Source organism: Aethalodelphis obliquidens, unplaced genomic scaffold, assembly GCF_003676395.1.
Source record: "Aethalodelphis obliquidens isolate GAN/ISIS:26980383/991018 unplaced genomic scaffold, ASM367639v1 scaffold9, whole genome shotgun sequence".
Taxonomy (NCBI): Eukaryota; Metazoa; Chordata; class Mammalia; order Artiodactyla; family Delphinidae; genus Aethalodelphis; species Aethalodelphis obliquidens.
In genome coordinates this window covers 28,043,596-28,060,983 of record NW_020837953.1, presented here as the reverse complement: position 1 = coordinate 28,060,983, position 17,388 = coordinate 28,043,596, and the positions used below count along the sequence as shown (strand labels likewise).

At 53.3% G+C, this 17,388-nt stretch overlaps 1 protein-coding gene across 1 annotated transcript; it reads left to right on the top strand.

The window, feature by feature from the left end:
• Positions 1–3,045: 3,045 nt before the first annotated feature.
• LOC113622407 (antizyme inhibitor 2-like) lies at positions 3,046–11,471 on the top strand. Its single transcript, XM_027110705.1, is given in 11 exon segments — positions 3,046–3,153; positions 3,658–3,690; positions 3,692–3,832; positions 4,307–4,479; positions 5,086–5,129; positions 5,132–5,219; positions 6,249–6,414; positions 6,914–7,061; positions 10,166–10,225; positions 10,228–10,265; positions 11,118–11,471. Coding segments are annotated over 11 exon segments (1,227 nt in total). The 5' UTR covers positions 3,046–3,072; the 3' UTR covers positions 11,373–11,471.
• Positions 11,472–17,388: the final 5,917 nt, after the last annotated feature.

Here is a 17,388-nt window from a genome sequence, read left to right as displayed (position 1 = left end):
ACAGGGCCTTCCTCCTCAAGCTGCTGCAGGGGTAGGACTGAGGGCCCAGGTTCTGTATCCCTGAGACGCTCAGTACCTCCGCCACCCAGGTCTAGGCTGAGCAGCACTCAAGAGAGGCCCAGGGACCACACAGGTGGGTCCAGCCTGAAGGAGGAGGGGCTGCCTGGGTTGGTGGAGGCAGTTGGGAGAGACAAGCAGGTGACAGAGTGAGCCCTGGCAGCCTGCATGGGAAGGTAGAGAGACAAGGAGACGAGGGGCCCAGGTGGTGGGTGGGAAGGGCGTGGGAGGAGGGGCATGTGGCCCAGCCCCATGGCCTGATGGGGTGTGATTGACTTTCCCATTTAGAAAGATTTTCAAAGAAATATTTAAACCCACAGAGAAAGGCAAGAATCTGCACATAAGCAGAGGCCAATACATCCTCCAGGGCAGTGGACCCGGAATCAGACCCCACCCAGGATCTGCAGCGTGCGGAGGCGGCCTGAAGACCAAGTCCACCACCAGCTCGCCAGGGGAGTTTTGGCCCTTTTCTCCTTCTGGCCTCTAGGATTTCCCATGTACAGGATGGGAGAGGAGGTGGAGAAGGAGCCTAGGTCCCTTCTGGTTCTGACGGGGCTCTGATGGTCACACATTAGCAGGAGTCTGAGCTTCACCCATGTACCTGTCACTGTGGGCAGAGCAGGGGTAGGAGAGTTACCATGGCTTGGGGGGGAACAGTTTCCGGCTGGGCTCCACTGCTTCGCGGGGATCTGGTCGGGGACAGCTCTATCCATATGGATTTGCCTAGAGCCAAGAAGTTGGGGTCAGGCACATGGCCTCACAGGTCTCAGTGCAGGGCAAGGTGGCAGCTGTCCTCACCCCAGGCTGGCGACACCCCGCACGTTGGGTAGGCAATGCACCAGGAGCGTCTTGTCCACCATTAATCCAGGTACTGAGCTCGTCCCGGTGCTGAGGTTGCAACCCCATGGGGGTCACCCATCCGACACAGATTCGCTTTGTCCAGGGTCCCACAAATGTGTAGCTGGCTCTGGGTGGAATTTGCCTCATAAGCTGCTGTGAAGACTCCATGACTGACCCACATAAAGTACTCAGCGTAATGCCTGACACTTATTTAGGGCTTAGTAACATTGGCCATTCTTGTTGCTATTATGATTACTGGTATATGCTGGCACCTGGCTAAACTCTTTTCATCTCATTTAATCCTCACGACCACCTGCTGGTTTATCCCCATCTTGAGGCCCCCAGAGGTGAGGTCATCTGCCCAAGAACTTACAGCATCTAAGAAGCAGAGCTAGAAGTCAGTTCCAGCGGGATCAGTCTGGGGTGAGAGTAGGTGGGGGTCTCTGTAAAAGCCTGGACTTTACTCTCTTGTTTGGAATCACAGACGGGATTCATGAGGCTCTAGAAGATAAGGGATTTGTCCTGGTCCTGCAGCAAGTTCCTCCCTCCAGTCCAGGCTCTACCTGTTGCCCCTTCCTAGATGTTTAAGCTCCCAGAGCCTAAGGCGGATGGGAGGCAGGGGGCATTGACCCCTGGTGGGAGGGAAAAGGGTTGGAGGCCGCAAGTGAGCAGAAGGCCAGGCAGGGCTGGCAGAAAAGAAGAGTCAGGGCAGGAGCCGGCTCCTTGCTGAGCTGCCTTCCTGGAACAGCAAGGAGGCTCTGGTCACAGCACAGAGGCGGGTGTGAGCCTGCAGGAAGTGACGGCTGACATCCTAGAGGGTGGGCGGCCCCAAGGTGATGGCTTCAGCCTGGGAGGGACAAGGGGTCACAGAGACCTCAGCAGCCCACGTGGAGAGGGAGGGCAGGCCCAGGGAGGAGGGACGAGACTGGACACTGAGTGATGCAGATAGGCTCACTTTTCCGTTTGGAAAAACTTCCAACGAGGTATTTAAATGTGCCGTGGAGGGACAGCACCAGGAGAGACCAGCTCTTGCTCTGAGGCAGTGGAACGGGCCCGTGATTAGAGTCTGAGGTCCTGATTCTACCCCCTCCAGGTTTGCTGAGTCTTCCGGAGACCGCTGGGCCCCTCGGTGTTTCCATCTGTGAAGTGGGAAGGGTGGACGCCGGTTCCCAGGGTCCCTCTACTATGATTGTCTCTGATGTTCACGTATAATTGGAGTCTGACTTCACCTGTGATCCTGTCGTGTGGGTGACAAAGGAGGGTTCGTTCTCGGGGCCTGGGAGGTCTGGGCTGAGCAGGCAGGGCTGGCCGAGGTTTGGAAGGACAGCCTGGGGTGGTATTTGCCCTGGCCCCTGAGATCTGGGCTGAGTTCTGCTCTTCCTATGGGATTTACCCGAAGCCCAGTCGCCACAGATCCTGGCCGCCTGGGTTGTGGCTGGGGAAGCAGGTCACAATAGGCAGCAGGTGAGTCTGCTTGTGGCGTGGGGGGCATGGGTGCAGTCCCAGCTGCGGAAGCAGAGGGCCTCTGGCTGCAGGCCACCCTCACTTCGGTCTCAGGGAAGTGTGGCCAGCAGCAGGTCCAGTGGCTGCTCTAGGGAGCCCAGGTGCCAGGCCCAGCTCTGCCACTGACCATTTGGTGACCTCGGTCAAGTCCCTTCGTGTATCTGGGCCTCTCATCCCTGTGCGTAGAATGGGAACCTTGGACCTAGATCATCTCCTGGGCCCTGACTCTGAGCCCTAAAATCTGAAGATCCTGGATTCTGCACTTATCTTTTCTGGCCTCAGTTTTCTCATCCGTGAATGGGAACACGTGTGTGGAGGAGCCCAGAAGAGGATGCCAACCCTCTCTTCTGTGTGCACAGCCTATGTATCTGGCTTGGTCCCCCACCAGGTCTCTGAAGCAGGCTGGACCGGGTCAGTGGCCCATTTTACAGATGGGAAAATTCACGAGGGCTCTGTGGAGCTCTTGTGGCTGAAGGGGAGGGCTGAGAAATTATGGCCTAGGAACTCTGGCTCTGGGGCCCTCAGGGAGCTGGGAGGAGGGAAGAGGCCCCATCCTCAGTGCAAGCCCTTTCCAGGATGTTGGAACTGCGCCTGGCTAAGGACTTAGTTGGAGTGTCGGGGATGAGCACCCCCGTCGGGAACCCAAAGGAGAGTGAAGAAAGCCCTGGAAGCATGTGGCCAAAGGATCTCATCAATCTGGAGGCTGGGGAAACTGCCTGGCAGGTCCTGAAGATCAGGGAGCTCTCCGATTTGGTAGGGAGGGAGGGGGAGGGGAGGAAAGAGGAGGGAGGGAAGGGGGCGAGTAGGGAGGGAAGAGGGTGTCTCAGTCTCTACTTGGTGGGCAAGAAATAATACTTTCTGTTTTACTGTCTTATGTCAGTCTCCTAGGTCTTATGCCAAGGCTCTGTTCTGCTGGGGGTGATGGAATATTTCTGTCCCCTTCTAGCTCTCTCCCCACCCCACCACTTGGAGTTTTACCCAGTGCCAAGCTGTCTGGTTGAGGGTTGGAGCTCTGATCTACAAAGATTGTTGCCCTCTTGTCCCCCTATTTTAAGAGTTAGAAGGCCTGGCGTCAAATCCTATCTTTGCCGTGTACTTGCTCTGTGACCTTGAGCCAGCGACTTCCTCTGTCTGAGCCTTTGTTTCCCGATCTCTGAAATGGCAACAGCAATAGTACTTACTGCACAGAGTTGTTCTGAGGATTAGATGAGATAACCCACTACCCAGCCTTCTCTTCCTCTTTCCCTGTGCTGGCAGGATCGCCAAGACCCCTTCATGGTGATTGACCTGGGGCATGCTGGCCCGCCGCCATCAGGTCTTCCGCCAGGCCCTCCCTCGGGTCTCACCCTTCTATGTGGTGAAGTGCAACAGCAGCCCCTGGGTGCTGCGTGACCTGGCCACCCTGGGCACCGGCTTCGACTGTGCCAGCCAGGTGAGCCTGGGCCCAAGGCCAATTGTCTCATTCACGGGCCTGACACTTCCTGGGAAAAAAGGGCCAGTTGCCAGGAGTCCTGGAGTGGGGACGGCAGCACCTTGAACATAATCCTCAATTGTTTGGGAAGGAATAAATGAATGAACTATGGGTGTGGTCAACATCCCACTGGTCCGCGTGACTAAGGCAGACAGCCTGAGCCAATGAGTGGAAGCACAAGCTTGAAGCCACAGAACCCGTTCCTGTCCTGGCACAGCCATTTCACCTGAGCCTCAGTTCCTTCCTCTTGAAAATGGCGCCAACTCTACTTTCCTTAGAAGAGTCTAGAAGCTTAAAGAGCACAATTTGTGCTCAGCGCACTGCATGGTAGGGGTTCAGTCAAGGGCAACCCCTTTTACTCATGCCCAGGCTTCCTGTCCCCAAAGAGTAAAGGGCAGTGAGGCAGCCCCCTGCTCTGGCTGTTACCCATGCCAGGTGGAGCTGGAGCAGGAGCTGGGCCTGGGCGTGGCCCCCTCTCGTATCATCTATGCCAACCCCTGCAAGCCTGTCTCACACATCGAGTACGCTGCCCGCCATGGGGTGCGGTTCCTGACCTTCAACAGTGAGGGGGAGCTAATCAAGGTGGCCCAGCACCACCCTGGGGCCAGGTGAGACCAGTGGAGGAGGGGCGGTGCAAACAGGTGGAGACAGGTAGAGCAAGGGACCTCAAGCCTGGGACCCCAACAGATGGAGTTGGGCTGCAGGAACCAGATGAAGGTGGTCCCATACGGTGACTGGCACAGACCCAAGCCGCAAAGTACAAGAATTTGGGTCAGTGGCCCGATGCCTTCCCTGGTGCACATTGGTGCTAAATAAACGTTGCCTGTGTCTGCATAGACACTAGGCAGAGCCTAGCATTAGGCGGTCTGGCATTAGGCGACATCATGGAAAAGGCACGGAGTTGGGGAGACCAGGGCTCACATTTCAGTTTCATTTGTCACATGCTGTGTGATCTTGGGAAAGTTATTTAACATCTCTGATCCTGTAACGTGGAGACCTATGGAAGGTGTATTTATAATTTTATCCTTTTCCTGCTTTTTCTTGCCTGGGCAGAAGTCTGTAAGTAGTGAGTGTGTTCACTCCTTGGGACTCCATGGCTGGACAGTCCAGAGGAACTAGGCGGGGATGGGTGGGAAGCTGGAGGGAGGTTGGGTCGGGGGCATCGGGGCTCATGTGCCTAAGAACCCCTGGCATCCTTTGCACCCCTCTCCCAGGCTGGTCCTCCGGCTGTGGACCCAGGACAGTGAGAGCATCTTGCCCTGAGCGCCGAGTTTGGGGCCAGCCTGGAGGTGTGTGAACATATGCTGAAGTCCACCAGAGACCTGGGGTTGGCGGTGGTTGGAACCAGGTGAGCGCACTGGCTTTCCCTGCCTGGGAGGCAGGAGTGCTGGCTTCCACTGTCGATCTCCAGCTTATTGGACACCCTCCTGTCAGCTGAGGCCCCTCTGGACCTCGTGATGCAGCCATCTGTGCTCAGCGAAGAACCTGGATCTTATCTGGGATTGGGGGGGGCAAAGGAGGCACAGGCCCTGGGTGCAAAATTTAAGGGGACGTTAAAACACTTAGTACTCTAGATAAATAACATTTTAATATTTGAAAAAATAAAAAATAATGCAAAAAAAATTCATAATGAGGAAAATATCAAAATTTTAACTGAAGGCAGGACTGGCATTTCTGATTTTTCCTTTTGCTTCAGGGTTCAATTACTATTACCAATCTTGTCTTTATTTACATTATTTATTTATTCATTTAATATTTATGTATGTGTGTATGTACGTATTTATTTTGGCTGCACCGGGTCTTCGTTGTGGCATGCGGGATCTTCGTTGCAGCACGCAGATCTTTAGCTGCAGCATGTGGGCTTCTTAGTTGCAGTATGCATGCAGGATCTAGTTCCCCGACCAGGGATCAAACCCGGGCCCCCTGCTTTGGGAGCACCGAGTCTTACCCACTGGACCGCCAGGGAAGTCCCTATTTACATTTTTAATGTTTTATTCATTAGTGATGTTTCTGAATCAATGTTGCTCTTTACAACGATCGCGTTAAATGTTCTTTATCTGGATTCCTTAGTGTTGTGGCACCCCCTGGACTTTTGCACTGGCCTCACCCTACCCAGCCCTGATTGGTTCCTCAGCCCGTCCTGCCCTCCAGCATGGGGATTCGGGGTTCTGAGCACATTCCTTCCAAGATGGAAGAGAAAGGGAGCCCCTGCAATGAGGCACTGGGAGGGGCCTGCTAAGAGAGGTGACCGCCACCCAAACGTGAGCGCCCCAACTCAAGGATGACCATGTGTCAGTGTTTCTGACCCTGTCTGTCTTCCTACTGACCCTTGCTTTTTCACACGTGTTTCTCTACATGTCACTCGACATGGGTTCAGCTTCCACGAGGGCTCAAGATGCCAGACACCCCACAGCTTCACGCAGGCCATCACCAACCGCTGGCGCGTGTTTGAGATGGGCTGCGGGGTCAGGCATGACATGAGTCTCCTGGACATCGGAGGGGGCTTCCCTGGAGAGGAGGGCTCTGACTCTAAGTTTGAGGAGGTGAGAGGGGAGTATGAGAGGGAGCCAGGTGTCCCAGTCTGGGTTTAGGGGACAGAGTGTGTGTGTTTGGGGAGCTCGTGGAACTGTGAGTCGTATGCGCGTATATAGCTGGGATTCGTCTGACTATACTTACACAGCCTGTGTGCATATATGAGCACGTGCATATCTGGCTCCGTGTCTTTCTTTAGACATGTTAGTTGCTATCCCCGGTTAAGCTACAGTCAGGTAGAAGTTTGCTATCCCTGAGACCCAGGGAACATTTCATCTTCACTGACTGTATTAATTTAAATGGTTCCAGATTCAGACATCTCAGGGTGCTATGTGCTATGTGCCCTTGGACAAGTTACTTCCCCACTCTGGGCCACAGTTTCTACCTGTTTCCTCCCTAGTAAAATGGCACACAGCGTCCACACAGCTGTCATGGGAATGAAGGGAGATGACGCAGGGAAAGCTCCCACAGAGGGACCGGCCACATTAGGCTCTGGGTCTACCCCTGCAGATGGTGGGAGTGATCAACACCGCCCTGGCCCAGGACTTTCCCTAGGGGAGAGGCGTCGAGGTCATCGCAGAGCCCGGCCGCTTCTACGCAGCACCTGTCTGCATGATCGCTGTCAACGTGATTGCCAGGAAGGCTGTGCTGGAGCCCGGTGGATGGGCAGGGCACTATCCAGGCGTTCCCCGGCCCTCAGGGGAGAGGATGGGCAAGGAGTCTGGGCTCCAGCCCTGGGCAGCTAATTAGCAGGAAACAAGCTTCAAACTGGGTCCAGGAATGAACCTGTTAGTATCACTATTTTGTTGTTCTGAAATAGACTGGGAGGTGAGAACCAAGACAAAGGGTCTTCATTATTCCTAAGTAGCCAATGGATTTATATTGTGTTTATGGGGGTAAAGTTACAAAACACAGCCCATGAGGTTCACAGACACCATCGTGCTGGTGTGCACCTTAAATTCATCCAGCAGGCATTTTCTAACAGGTGCAAATTCTTATACCAAAAATATAGTGAGTAAATACAAATTCTTACGACAAATACAAGAAGGCACTCTCGTTGCTGTCATGGCCTGAAGGTTAAGGGTGGCGTCTACAGGGTAATGGTAAACCTTTGACAACTGAGGTTAACCACCACAGGGGAGTTTTTTGATTGTTATTTTTGCAGCAGGAGTGGGGTGGGTTAGCTTTTCTCACAGTGAGCTAACCAGAAACTCCATTTCATGATGAGATGGAGAATAGATGTCTCCCGCTGGCTTAGTGCTTTTATTCTCTGTGGCTGTATGATAATGGACATGTAAATATTTATAACCTGCTTTAGTCTCCTCCCTTATCCTTTTTGACAAATGATCGGCCCACGGCTTTGTAATCCCTGAGGCACTTGTGTCAGCCGGTTGCCATTTCTTCACAAAATGTCTCATTAAAGATTATTGTGATAGGAAGCATTTGATTTCAAGCCATCATTTAACAAAAGTCTAAGTATTAGGGGCTTATAATTATTATTTTTAAAATTTATATCTTTATTATGGTAAGGGGTAATTTGTGTGTGTGTGTGTGTGTTTTGGCCGACCCATACGGCATACGGGATCTTAGTTACCGGATCAGGGATTGAACCCGTGCCCCCTGCAGTGGAAGCGCGGAGTCTTAACCACTGATCCGCCAGGGAAGGCCCTAGGGGCCTGTTATTTTTATTTCCACAATAACAAGAGATGCCAATTATTAAGTATCTGTTATGTGTGAAAAACATATTTTCTCTCATTTCTGCTCCACAACCCTGTGAAACAATTTAGGGGCATTCCCATTTTACAGGTAGAGATAGTGAGGCTCAGAGAGAGGAAGTAACTTGTCTGAGGCAGCACAGCTAGCTAGTGGTGCAGCTGGACCTGGGTCTGTCTGATTCAAACACTGGTGCACTTGGATTTGTACTACGTGCCAAGCAGAGTTGGGCTCTTGACCTTAGGGATGTCTTGACTACCTCTCGTGACCAACTAGTTTAGGGACAACTGGGGCTGTGGCTACAGGAGATGGGATCGGTGACGGCAGCTAAGAAAGCAGGGAGGGGATGGTGGGAAGTACACCGGGGAGGGGGCAGAAAAAACAATATTCAGAAAGATCTGGGCATATAAATGCCCAAATGTTATGAAATGCTCCAAATGTTAAAAGAGATCAGCACAAAATCCTGAGTTTAGATTCAAGAAAGCAGTGTTCTAAGAACAGATGAAGAGTGGTTGTGAAGAAACCGGCTTGGTAGTAGGTCCTGTCCAAAGGATCTGGGGGTCATAGGTGACTACCAGCTCAGCATGCATCAGGAGTATGATGGAGCTGGAGAGAAAGCTGCCACACGCTTACTTCGGTAACATCAGTAGAGGCAGAGTGTTTAGATGGAGGGAGGTGACAATTGTGCTGTACCCTGTGCTTGTCAGAGTTGGGCACTGTTTTTGTTCTAATCAGGTTATGTAAGACATGGAAATAACTGTCATGAAGGAGAGGTTATTACTCACAAGTTTCATCTGGAGAAACCAGAGGCATGGCAGGCCACACAGGGCCACAAGGGGAAGGACCGGAGTGGTTCAGTGGGCAGAAGGACAAAGGGGAAAGCCAGGCCAGAGCCTCTACTGTAGTTTTCAAGGATAGGAGTGGGTGAGGCAGGGTGAGCTGGATTGGCAGGTGTGGGACTGGCTAGTTTGAGCAATTTCAGCGGGTTGTGGGGGTAAGGACTGCCCTGGGGCCACTAGCCAGAGGTAGTGCCTCAAGTTCTGGGAGCTCCATCTAGGAGGCAGTTTGCAGTATGGACGCTGAATTGGTTGGCTTGCACAGGAAAGGCGCTCTTGTAAGGCAGTCGTTTGCTATCTCTAGGAATTAACCAGCCCGGGGAGGAGCAGCCTCTCCAAGGTCAGCAAGGCCCCAGATGCCAAAGCATCAGAACATGTAGCTTACACAGGCACCCCTTTAAGGAAGGAAACTGACAAATTAGCACATCACTGAGGAGCAACCATGATGGAATTAGGTCGCGAAGAGGCCGTTTGCCCCCAGTTTTTTTTGTTTTGTTTTGTTTTGTTTTCTTTTGCGAAACGGGGGCCTCTCACTGTTGTGGCCTCTCCCGTCGCGGAGCACAGACTCCAGACGCGCAGGCTCAGCGGCCATGGCTCACGGGCCCAGCCGCTCCGCGGCATGTGGGATCTTCCCAGACCGGGGCACGAACCCGTGTCCCCTGCATCGGCAGGCGGACTCTCAACCACTGCGCCACCAGGGAAGCCCTGCCCCCAGTTTTGACTCATGCAGCAGGGGCTCAGGGAACCTGGTCTAAGGTGAGGGCAGAGTACCTGAGACCTGCGACCTGGGGACAAATCTCAGACCTGCCACAGTCTCCTGTGTGACTTCTGACGAGACTCAGTTTTCTCAACTGTAAACCAGGGCTCATTGCACCTACTCAGGGTGTAGTTACAGGTTAAATAGCTTAACACATGTAGAGAGCTTGGAACAATGCCTGGGCTATATCTCATGGTATGTTAGTTAGATTATTCTTATGAGGAGAGGAGGAAAAGGGGCAACACCCTGATGCGGGGAGCAGAGGGGCAGTGGGAGAGCAGAGGACAGGCCCCAACCGTGCATGGGTTCAGAGAAGGCTCCTGGAGCAGGGAACAGGCGTTATCCAGCGCTGGTCAGAGGGTCAGGCCTCCCCCAAGGGTGCTGGGCTCAGGTGTTGAGGGTCAGCGGTGAGACCTGGCTGAGCACAGCTCGGTCCTGCCATCTGTCTGCTCTCAGGAGGCTACTGGAAGCCGCTGTTCTATCTCAACAACGGCCACTACGGCACATTCTGCATTTTTCCAGGGAGCCTGAACCCAGGATGCCCATTGTGGTGAAGGTAAGGAGAACTTTTTGTGGCTCTGGAACCTCCCAGACTCTGAGACCCCCTAGTCCAGCCCTCTTTGGGCAGGACTTCCTGCTGCCAGGGGGAGAGGTGAGAGATCTCAGATGATCGGTGGCTTGACAGATTGTCACACCTCGTGCATGTACGAGGATGTGTACGTGTGTCTATGTGTATTGGCAGGTGCACTTCTGTGTGTGTGCCTTTCTCTGTGTGGGCCTGTCGATTCACACCTGTGCAGGAAGGTGGGTGTCCAGGTCCATGGGTCTGTGGAGGGGTGTGTGTGCAGCTGTTTGTGTTTCCCTGTGCATTTCTCTGTGTCGCTATGTTTGTGGTTCCAGAGTCCTTGAATCTTGGAGATGCAGGAGACTTAGGAAGTAGAGATTCTCAAACTTTGCTTCACATTAGAATCATCTGGGAAACTTTAAAATACCCCTATGCCCAGACCATGCCACAGACCATTGATATCGGAACTTCTCATGGGTTGGGACCCTGACGTGATCCTCAGGCGTTTGCAGTGCAGCCAGGTTTGAGTCCCGGTATTTTGAGTGATCATTAAATAAAATCTTCCCACTTTATAAATGGGAAAACTGAGGTCCCATCTGTGTCTGCACTTGTGAACTGGCAGGGCAGGAGTGTGTCTCTAGAGCAGAAGCTCCATGAGGGCAGGGCCAAGAACAGTGCCTGGCACATAGGGACCACTCAGGAATTGGTCAGAGGGAGTGAATGACAGAGTCTTTGCTGGTACCTTCCCTCTGGTGCCCTGGGGGCATGCCCTGCAGGCTGGGGAGTGAAGGGGGGGTGTCTTCCTTCTCTGATCCCCACCCCCCCGCCACCATGTCCCTGCAGGACCTCCGCCCCAAGCTGCCCCTCTTCTCTTGCACCCTCTACAGCCCCACGTGCAATGCCTTTGACAAGCTCTTCTTGAAGGAGGTGCAGCTGCCCGAGCTGGACGTGGGCGACTGGCTGGTCTTCCCCTCCATGGGCGCCTACATGTCCACCATGAGCTCCGCCTTCAGTGGCTTCCCTCTCCCCTCCCATCTGCTGCGCCACGGGACCCGAACTCACGTGTCTGGAGGGAGGTGGAAAGGGGCTGGGCAGTGAGGGGCTCTCACCAGCATCTGAACTTGGCAAGGGGAGCTGGTGGCTGAGCTCTGGGGTCCCAGGCCCTGGAAATACCCTACTCCCCCGACTGGCCCCAGCAAAGCCCAAGATGTCTGGCTGACCTTTGACACTGGCCTCTGCCTGTGGGGTTGACCCTGTTACAGCCTCTCCACAGGTAAGTCCAAGGTAGCCCACCTGGGCAGTTCTGACAGCCCTGATGCGTAGATGCCTTTGTGGGCAGAATCAGGCAGCCCTGTGTCCCCAGATGACCCTCAGCCCCTTCGCTGAGGTGCCCCCACCCCGCTCGGCTCTGACCATCTGCAGCTGCCCTCCGGGCTCCCTCCTCAGGTGTCCCTTCCCCACCAGCTCCAGGCTCCCTCACAGCCCCGCCCCAGGATCCCCTCTACCCAACCTAGGGTTTGCCTCCTTAGGTAGCAGAGGGGGCCCTAGAACACCCCTTTACTGGCACATTCCTTCCACAGGAGCCTGCTGGAGACTGCACTGTAGGCTGAGACAAGGCCAGAATGGAGGGGCTTCAGACACCTCGGTGCGCCCACGGGGGGACGCTTGGGGGCAGGGATCTGGGGTGAGGAGTAGCGTGGAGGAAACAGAGGTTTGGGTGCCTCTGAAATGATGGGCAACCTAAGGTTCAAAACTGTCTTCTGGGCTTCCCTGGTGGCGCAGTGGTTGAGAGTCCACCTGCCGATGCGGGGGACACGGGTTCGTGTCCCGGTCCGGGGGGATCCCGCGTGCCGCGGCGCGGCTGGGCCCGTGGGCCATGGCCGCCGGGCCTGCGCGTCCGGAGCCTGTGCTCCGCAACAGGAGAGGCCACAGCGGTGAGAGGCCCGCGTAACGCAAACAAACAAACAAACAAAAACCTGTCTTCTCCCTAAGCGGGCCTGAAGCCTAGGGTAGCTCTTCCGGGAGGCTGATCCTGCCCTGCCTGCTCCTAACCCGCTAGACCCTGGGGTGGGGCAGGGAGAGGAACCTGCGCTATTACAAGAGTGCCCCCTGGAGGCCATGCCCTGGAATGTGAGGCAACCTGCATTGACCAGCACCTTGCGACGCTTTGGTCCTTCCTTTCCTCCAGTTAGTGACCCCTGCGTTGTTCCAGAAAGGTTTACGTGAACCATAGGCACTCACCCTAGTGGAGAGAGCAGGGGCATTGGAGTCAGACAGGTCTGGAGGGGATCCAGGCTCCACCACATCCTGGCAGTGTGGTCAGAGCCTCAGTCTCCCCATCTGTGAAGTGAGGGTGAGATTAGCATTCCCCTGGCAGGGCTGTTGAGAGGATGAAGCCAGATAATGCAAATCCTCATTCAAGGTCAGTTCATGTTCACCTGCCTCTGGCTGCCCTGATCCTGGCCCTGGCCTGCTCAGAGGCCACCCCTGCCCCCACGGTCTGGCCATCCTCAGGGAGCATGCACACAGCATCTGGCCACACAGCTAATGCGCCATGTGGGTGCCTCAGACCTGACCTTGGCCTTAAGAAACGCCCAAGTTGGGAGGTTGGATGGACAAGGTGTGGATACAGCCGACTCCGAAGCGGGGCAGATGCTACTACATGTCCCCCGGGCACACTAAAACTTTAAAAACAACAACATTTGGGGAGTTGTGAGCTCAAAAAGACAATGTATCCTACAGGGAAGGATGATGACAGAGGTAGGGGTTGGGACACATCGGGATGACCAGTCACCTTGCTGCAGCGAGGGAAGGGGAGAGAGGGCCCCAGAGGCCAAAGTCACCCACCTCCTGTGTCCTGTGTCCTTTTTTAAGCTTCGCCTGATAAGACAAGACATTCTCTGATCTCCAGCTTCTGCAAAGGGTCCTCCCCATCCACCAGAATCAGCCTTACCAACCTTGCTGCTGCCTCCCCAGCCCGGCCAAGACCAGAGGAATCTTCCGGCATCTTTGGGCTACAGAGATTTCCCCTCCAGACATCTGAGGAGAAGGGAAGGGTATCTGCACACGCCACCCAAAGAATCCAGAGGGTTCCTGCAGCCTTTGGATTACGTGTTATCCATTTGTCTCCTCCAAGAGCTGAAAATTGGGAGTGGAAACGTCTACCCTTACCTCCCCAGAGATACCTGGAAGTACAACTATGAGTGCACTTTAGGGAAAAAATAAAGTTGTATTCAGTTGCAAGAGACGTTGGCGTGTTTTGTGTTTTGCCTTCTGGGTGCTGTACTGTGTGACTGTGGATATTCATCCATCCGTCCACCCATCTGTCCATCCATCCATCCATCCATCCATCCATCCATCCATCTACCCATCCATCCATCCATCTATCCATCCATCCATCCACCCATCCATCCATCCATCTATCCACCCATCCACCCATCCATCCATCCATCCATCCATCCATCCATCCATAAAATAAAATGCGAGGGCCTAGACTGTGTCTGGCACAGGTGACACGTGATGAACAAGATGGACAAAAATCCAAGTTCATGGAGCTAAACTTCCAGGTGGAAAAAGAGTATAAGCAAACACATAAATCAATGATAAAATGAAGTGGAAGCAATAAGTGCTGTGAAGAAAAATAGAGCAAGCAAGGGGACAGTGAGTGATGGGAGACAGGGCTACTTAGGTAGAGGGCCTGGGAGGCCTCTCTGAGGATGTAGCAGGTGAGCAGACACCTGAAGGGACCGTGTGGTTAGCTGGGTTAGAGAGTTCCAGGCACTGGAAGCAGCAAGTCCAAAGCCAGGGATGGAGTGTTTCCCCAAAGGCAAGAAGCTGTGTGGGTGAGCAGAGTGAGTGAGGGGAGGTGTTGGGAAAGGAGGCAGGAGGAGGGTCAGGGGCTGATCTTGTCAATTCTCAGATAAGTCAGGGATTGGACTTTCTTCTGAGGCGGGGTAAGGCGGGGAAGGGGGAGGGGAGGCCCTGGCAAGTTTGAGCAGGTGAATGCGGTGAGAGGATGAAGAGAGAACTTGAGGGGTTCCTGCCCGTCCTGGGAAATGACGGTGGTCACAGTACAGGTGGTGAGAGGTGCCAGGTTCAGCACAGGCTGCAAAGGTCAAGTCGAGAGAATTTTTGAGGGGTCAGATGTGGGGTAAGAGGCAAAGAGAAGAGTCAAGGACAAATCCAGGGCTTTAGGCTGAAGCTGCCGGTACACAAAGGGAGATGCAGGGGAGGAGAAACAGGTTAGGAGGGGTTAAAATGGAGAGTTCAGTTTCGGAAAGGTCAGGTTTGAGACGCCTATTCAATCTCCCAATGGAGTCAGATACAAGCATTGGACTTCAGGGCAGAGGTCAGGACGGCAGATATGAACGTGGATGGGGCGTGGTCCACACTGGATGGACTTTACATTCCTGGGGCCGCCCAGCCCTGCCAGGAAGTGAGCATACAGAGAGAGGACACAAGGCACGGGAACTGAGAGGAGAAACATTCCAAGAAGGTGGGAGCCCTCGGCTGTGTCAAATACTGCCCAGAGGTGGGTGAGGTGAGAGCTGAGAACGGCATCGGGAAAACGGAGGTCATTGGTGATTTTAACCAGCGGGTTTCAAAGCCAAGGAAGGTTGGTGGAAGTGGAGTCCAGAGAGGATGGTGGAGAGGGTGGGGCGTGGTCACCTCTTCCGGGGAGTTAGTTGTGCGGTAAGGGGAACAGGAAACGGGAGGGTAGCTGGAAGAGGCGCCCCGTAGAGTCAAGCAGGGGTTTGTTTTAAGATGAGAGATATTATGGCTTGTTTGTAGGCTCACAGGGATGACCGACAGAGGGGAAGATAAGATGCAGAAGAGAGAAGCGACAGCGGCAGAGCAAAGTCCTTGGGTGGGTGGGAGGGGCTGGCGTCCTGGGGGCGGGGGCTGGGGGAAGGTGCGCCCAGATGGGAGCTCGTGCCGCACCTCCGCGGGGACAGGCAGGTCGCTGGGAGAACGCAGAGCTCTCTACTGATTGTTTCTTTCTTAGCGGAGTAAGAAGCAAAATCATAGTGGAGAGCAAGGAGACAGGAGAGGGTCCTGGTGTTTTTAGGAGAGGGCCGAGTGGAAACGTCACAACGCGCGTGGAAGGGTGAATGGACCAATGAAATGGGTGGGATTGCCAGCACAGGTGCCCACTCGAGTTTTGTGGGGATCCATTTAGAATGAAGCCTGTCATCCGTTGTGTTTTGTCTTCAGCCACAGCGGGCACCTGTGCTACCGGTGCGGGTGCAGAATGGGGGGTGGGGTGGGGAGGGGGAGGGGTGAGCCAAGGGAGGTGGAGACAGCTTGGAGAATGAGTGCTCCCGGGGGTCTCTGCAGGTCCAGGCTCCATACGCAGTCCTCAGAGCCTTCTCCTGAGAGCACATGCTGTCCTTCCACAGCCTTTGCCTGCTGGAGACTCATAATGACCCAGTGAGCTTATAATGCCCCCACGTTAGAGAAGCAAACCCTGCGGTCGCCTAGCCAGTAAGTGGCAGAGCTGGGATTTGACTTTAAACGTAGTTCAGTCTTCTCCCTTTAGGGCAGCAGGGGTATGCACACTGTGTTTAAGAAAGTCTTGCTTTCAGAGGCATATGAAAAGCTGCTCAACATCACTGTTAGAGAAATGCAAATAAAAACTACAATGAGGTATCACCTCACACCAGTTAGAATGGGCATCATCAGAAAATCTACAAACAACAAATGCTGGAGAGGGTGTGGAGAAAAGGGAACCCTCTTGCACTGCTGGTGGGAATGTAAATTGATACAGCCACTATGGAGGTTCCTTAAAAAACTAAAACTAGTAATGCCATATGACTCAGCAATCCCACTGCTGGGCATATACCCAGAGAAAACCATAATTCAAAAAGACACATGTACCCCAGTATTCATTGCAGCACTATTTACAATAGCCAGGTTATGGAAGCAACCTAAATGTCCACTGACAGACGAGTGGATAAAGAAGATGTGGTACATATATACAATGGAGTATTACTCAGCCTTAAAAAGGAATGAAATTGGGTCATTAGTAGAGACATGGATGGACCTAGAGACTGTCATACAGAGTGAAGTAAGTCAGAAAGAGAAAAACAAATATCATATATTAACATATATATGTGTAATCTAGAAAAAGGGTACAGATGAACCGGCTTGCAAGGCAGAAATAGAGACCCAGATGTAGAGAACAAACGCATGGACACCAAGGGGGGAAAGTGGGGCAGGGGGAATGAATTGGGAGATTGGGATTGACATATATACACTAATATGTATAAAATGGATGACTAATAAAAGCCTTCTGTATAAAAAAAAGAGAGAGAGAGAGAAAGAAAGTCTTGCTTTCACCCAGATGGTGAAAAAAACCAAGCTTGGCTGTTGGGAGGTTGAACTTCAGGTGTTCCGTGCAGTGGCCCAGGCTTTGTCATGGTTCAACCATAGTGACTTGCTGCCACCCATTGGCCACTATCAGTATTGCATCCAAGCAGAACCTGCATCGCATTTGCTCAGCTAAGGATTCAGTGTCTGGGTCCAAAAATACCCTTGTTGGGGCTTCCCTGGTGGCGCAGTGGTTGAGAATCTGCCTGCCAATGCAGGGAACACGGGCTCGAGCCCTGGTCTTGCCGCAGAGCAACTAGGCCCATGAACCACAACTACTGAGCCTGCACGTCTGGAGCCTGTGCTCCGCAACAAGAGAGGCCACAAGAGTGGCCCCAGCTTGCCGCAACGAAGACCCAACACAGCCATAAATAAATTAATTAATTAATTGATTTTTTAAAAAAGTGTCTTAAAAAAAATGCCCTGTTGAAAAGGGCTGTAGAGGAGTTCTCTTCCCCCTTTGACAAATGAGGAGAGAGAAGTCCAGAGAGATGACTTTAAAAAGCCATCTGCACCCGCCTACTCCATCCACTCAGTTGCTCATTCATTCAATAAATATTCATTGAACACCTCTGTGCCAGACACTGTTCTAGGCGCTGGGATTCAGCAGAGATCATTGCTGTTGTAGAGCTGACATTCCATGGGGGGGACAGGGAGGACAGGTACCAATCAGGTAAATAAACCAGGTGATGTGAAGGAATTAGAGTGACTGGAGAGGGTGGTGGGAGGTGATATTTGAGGAGAG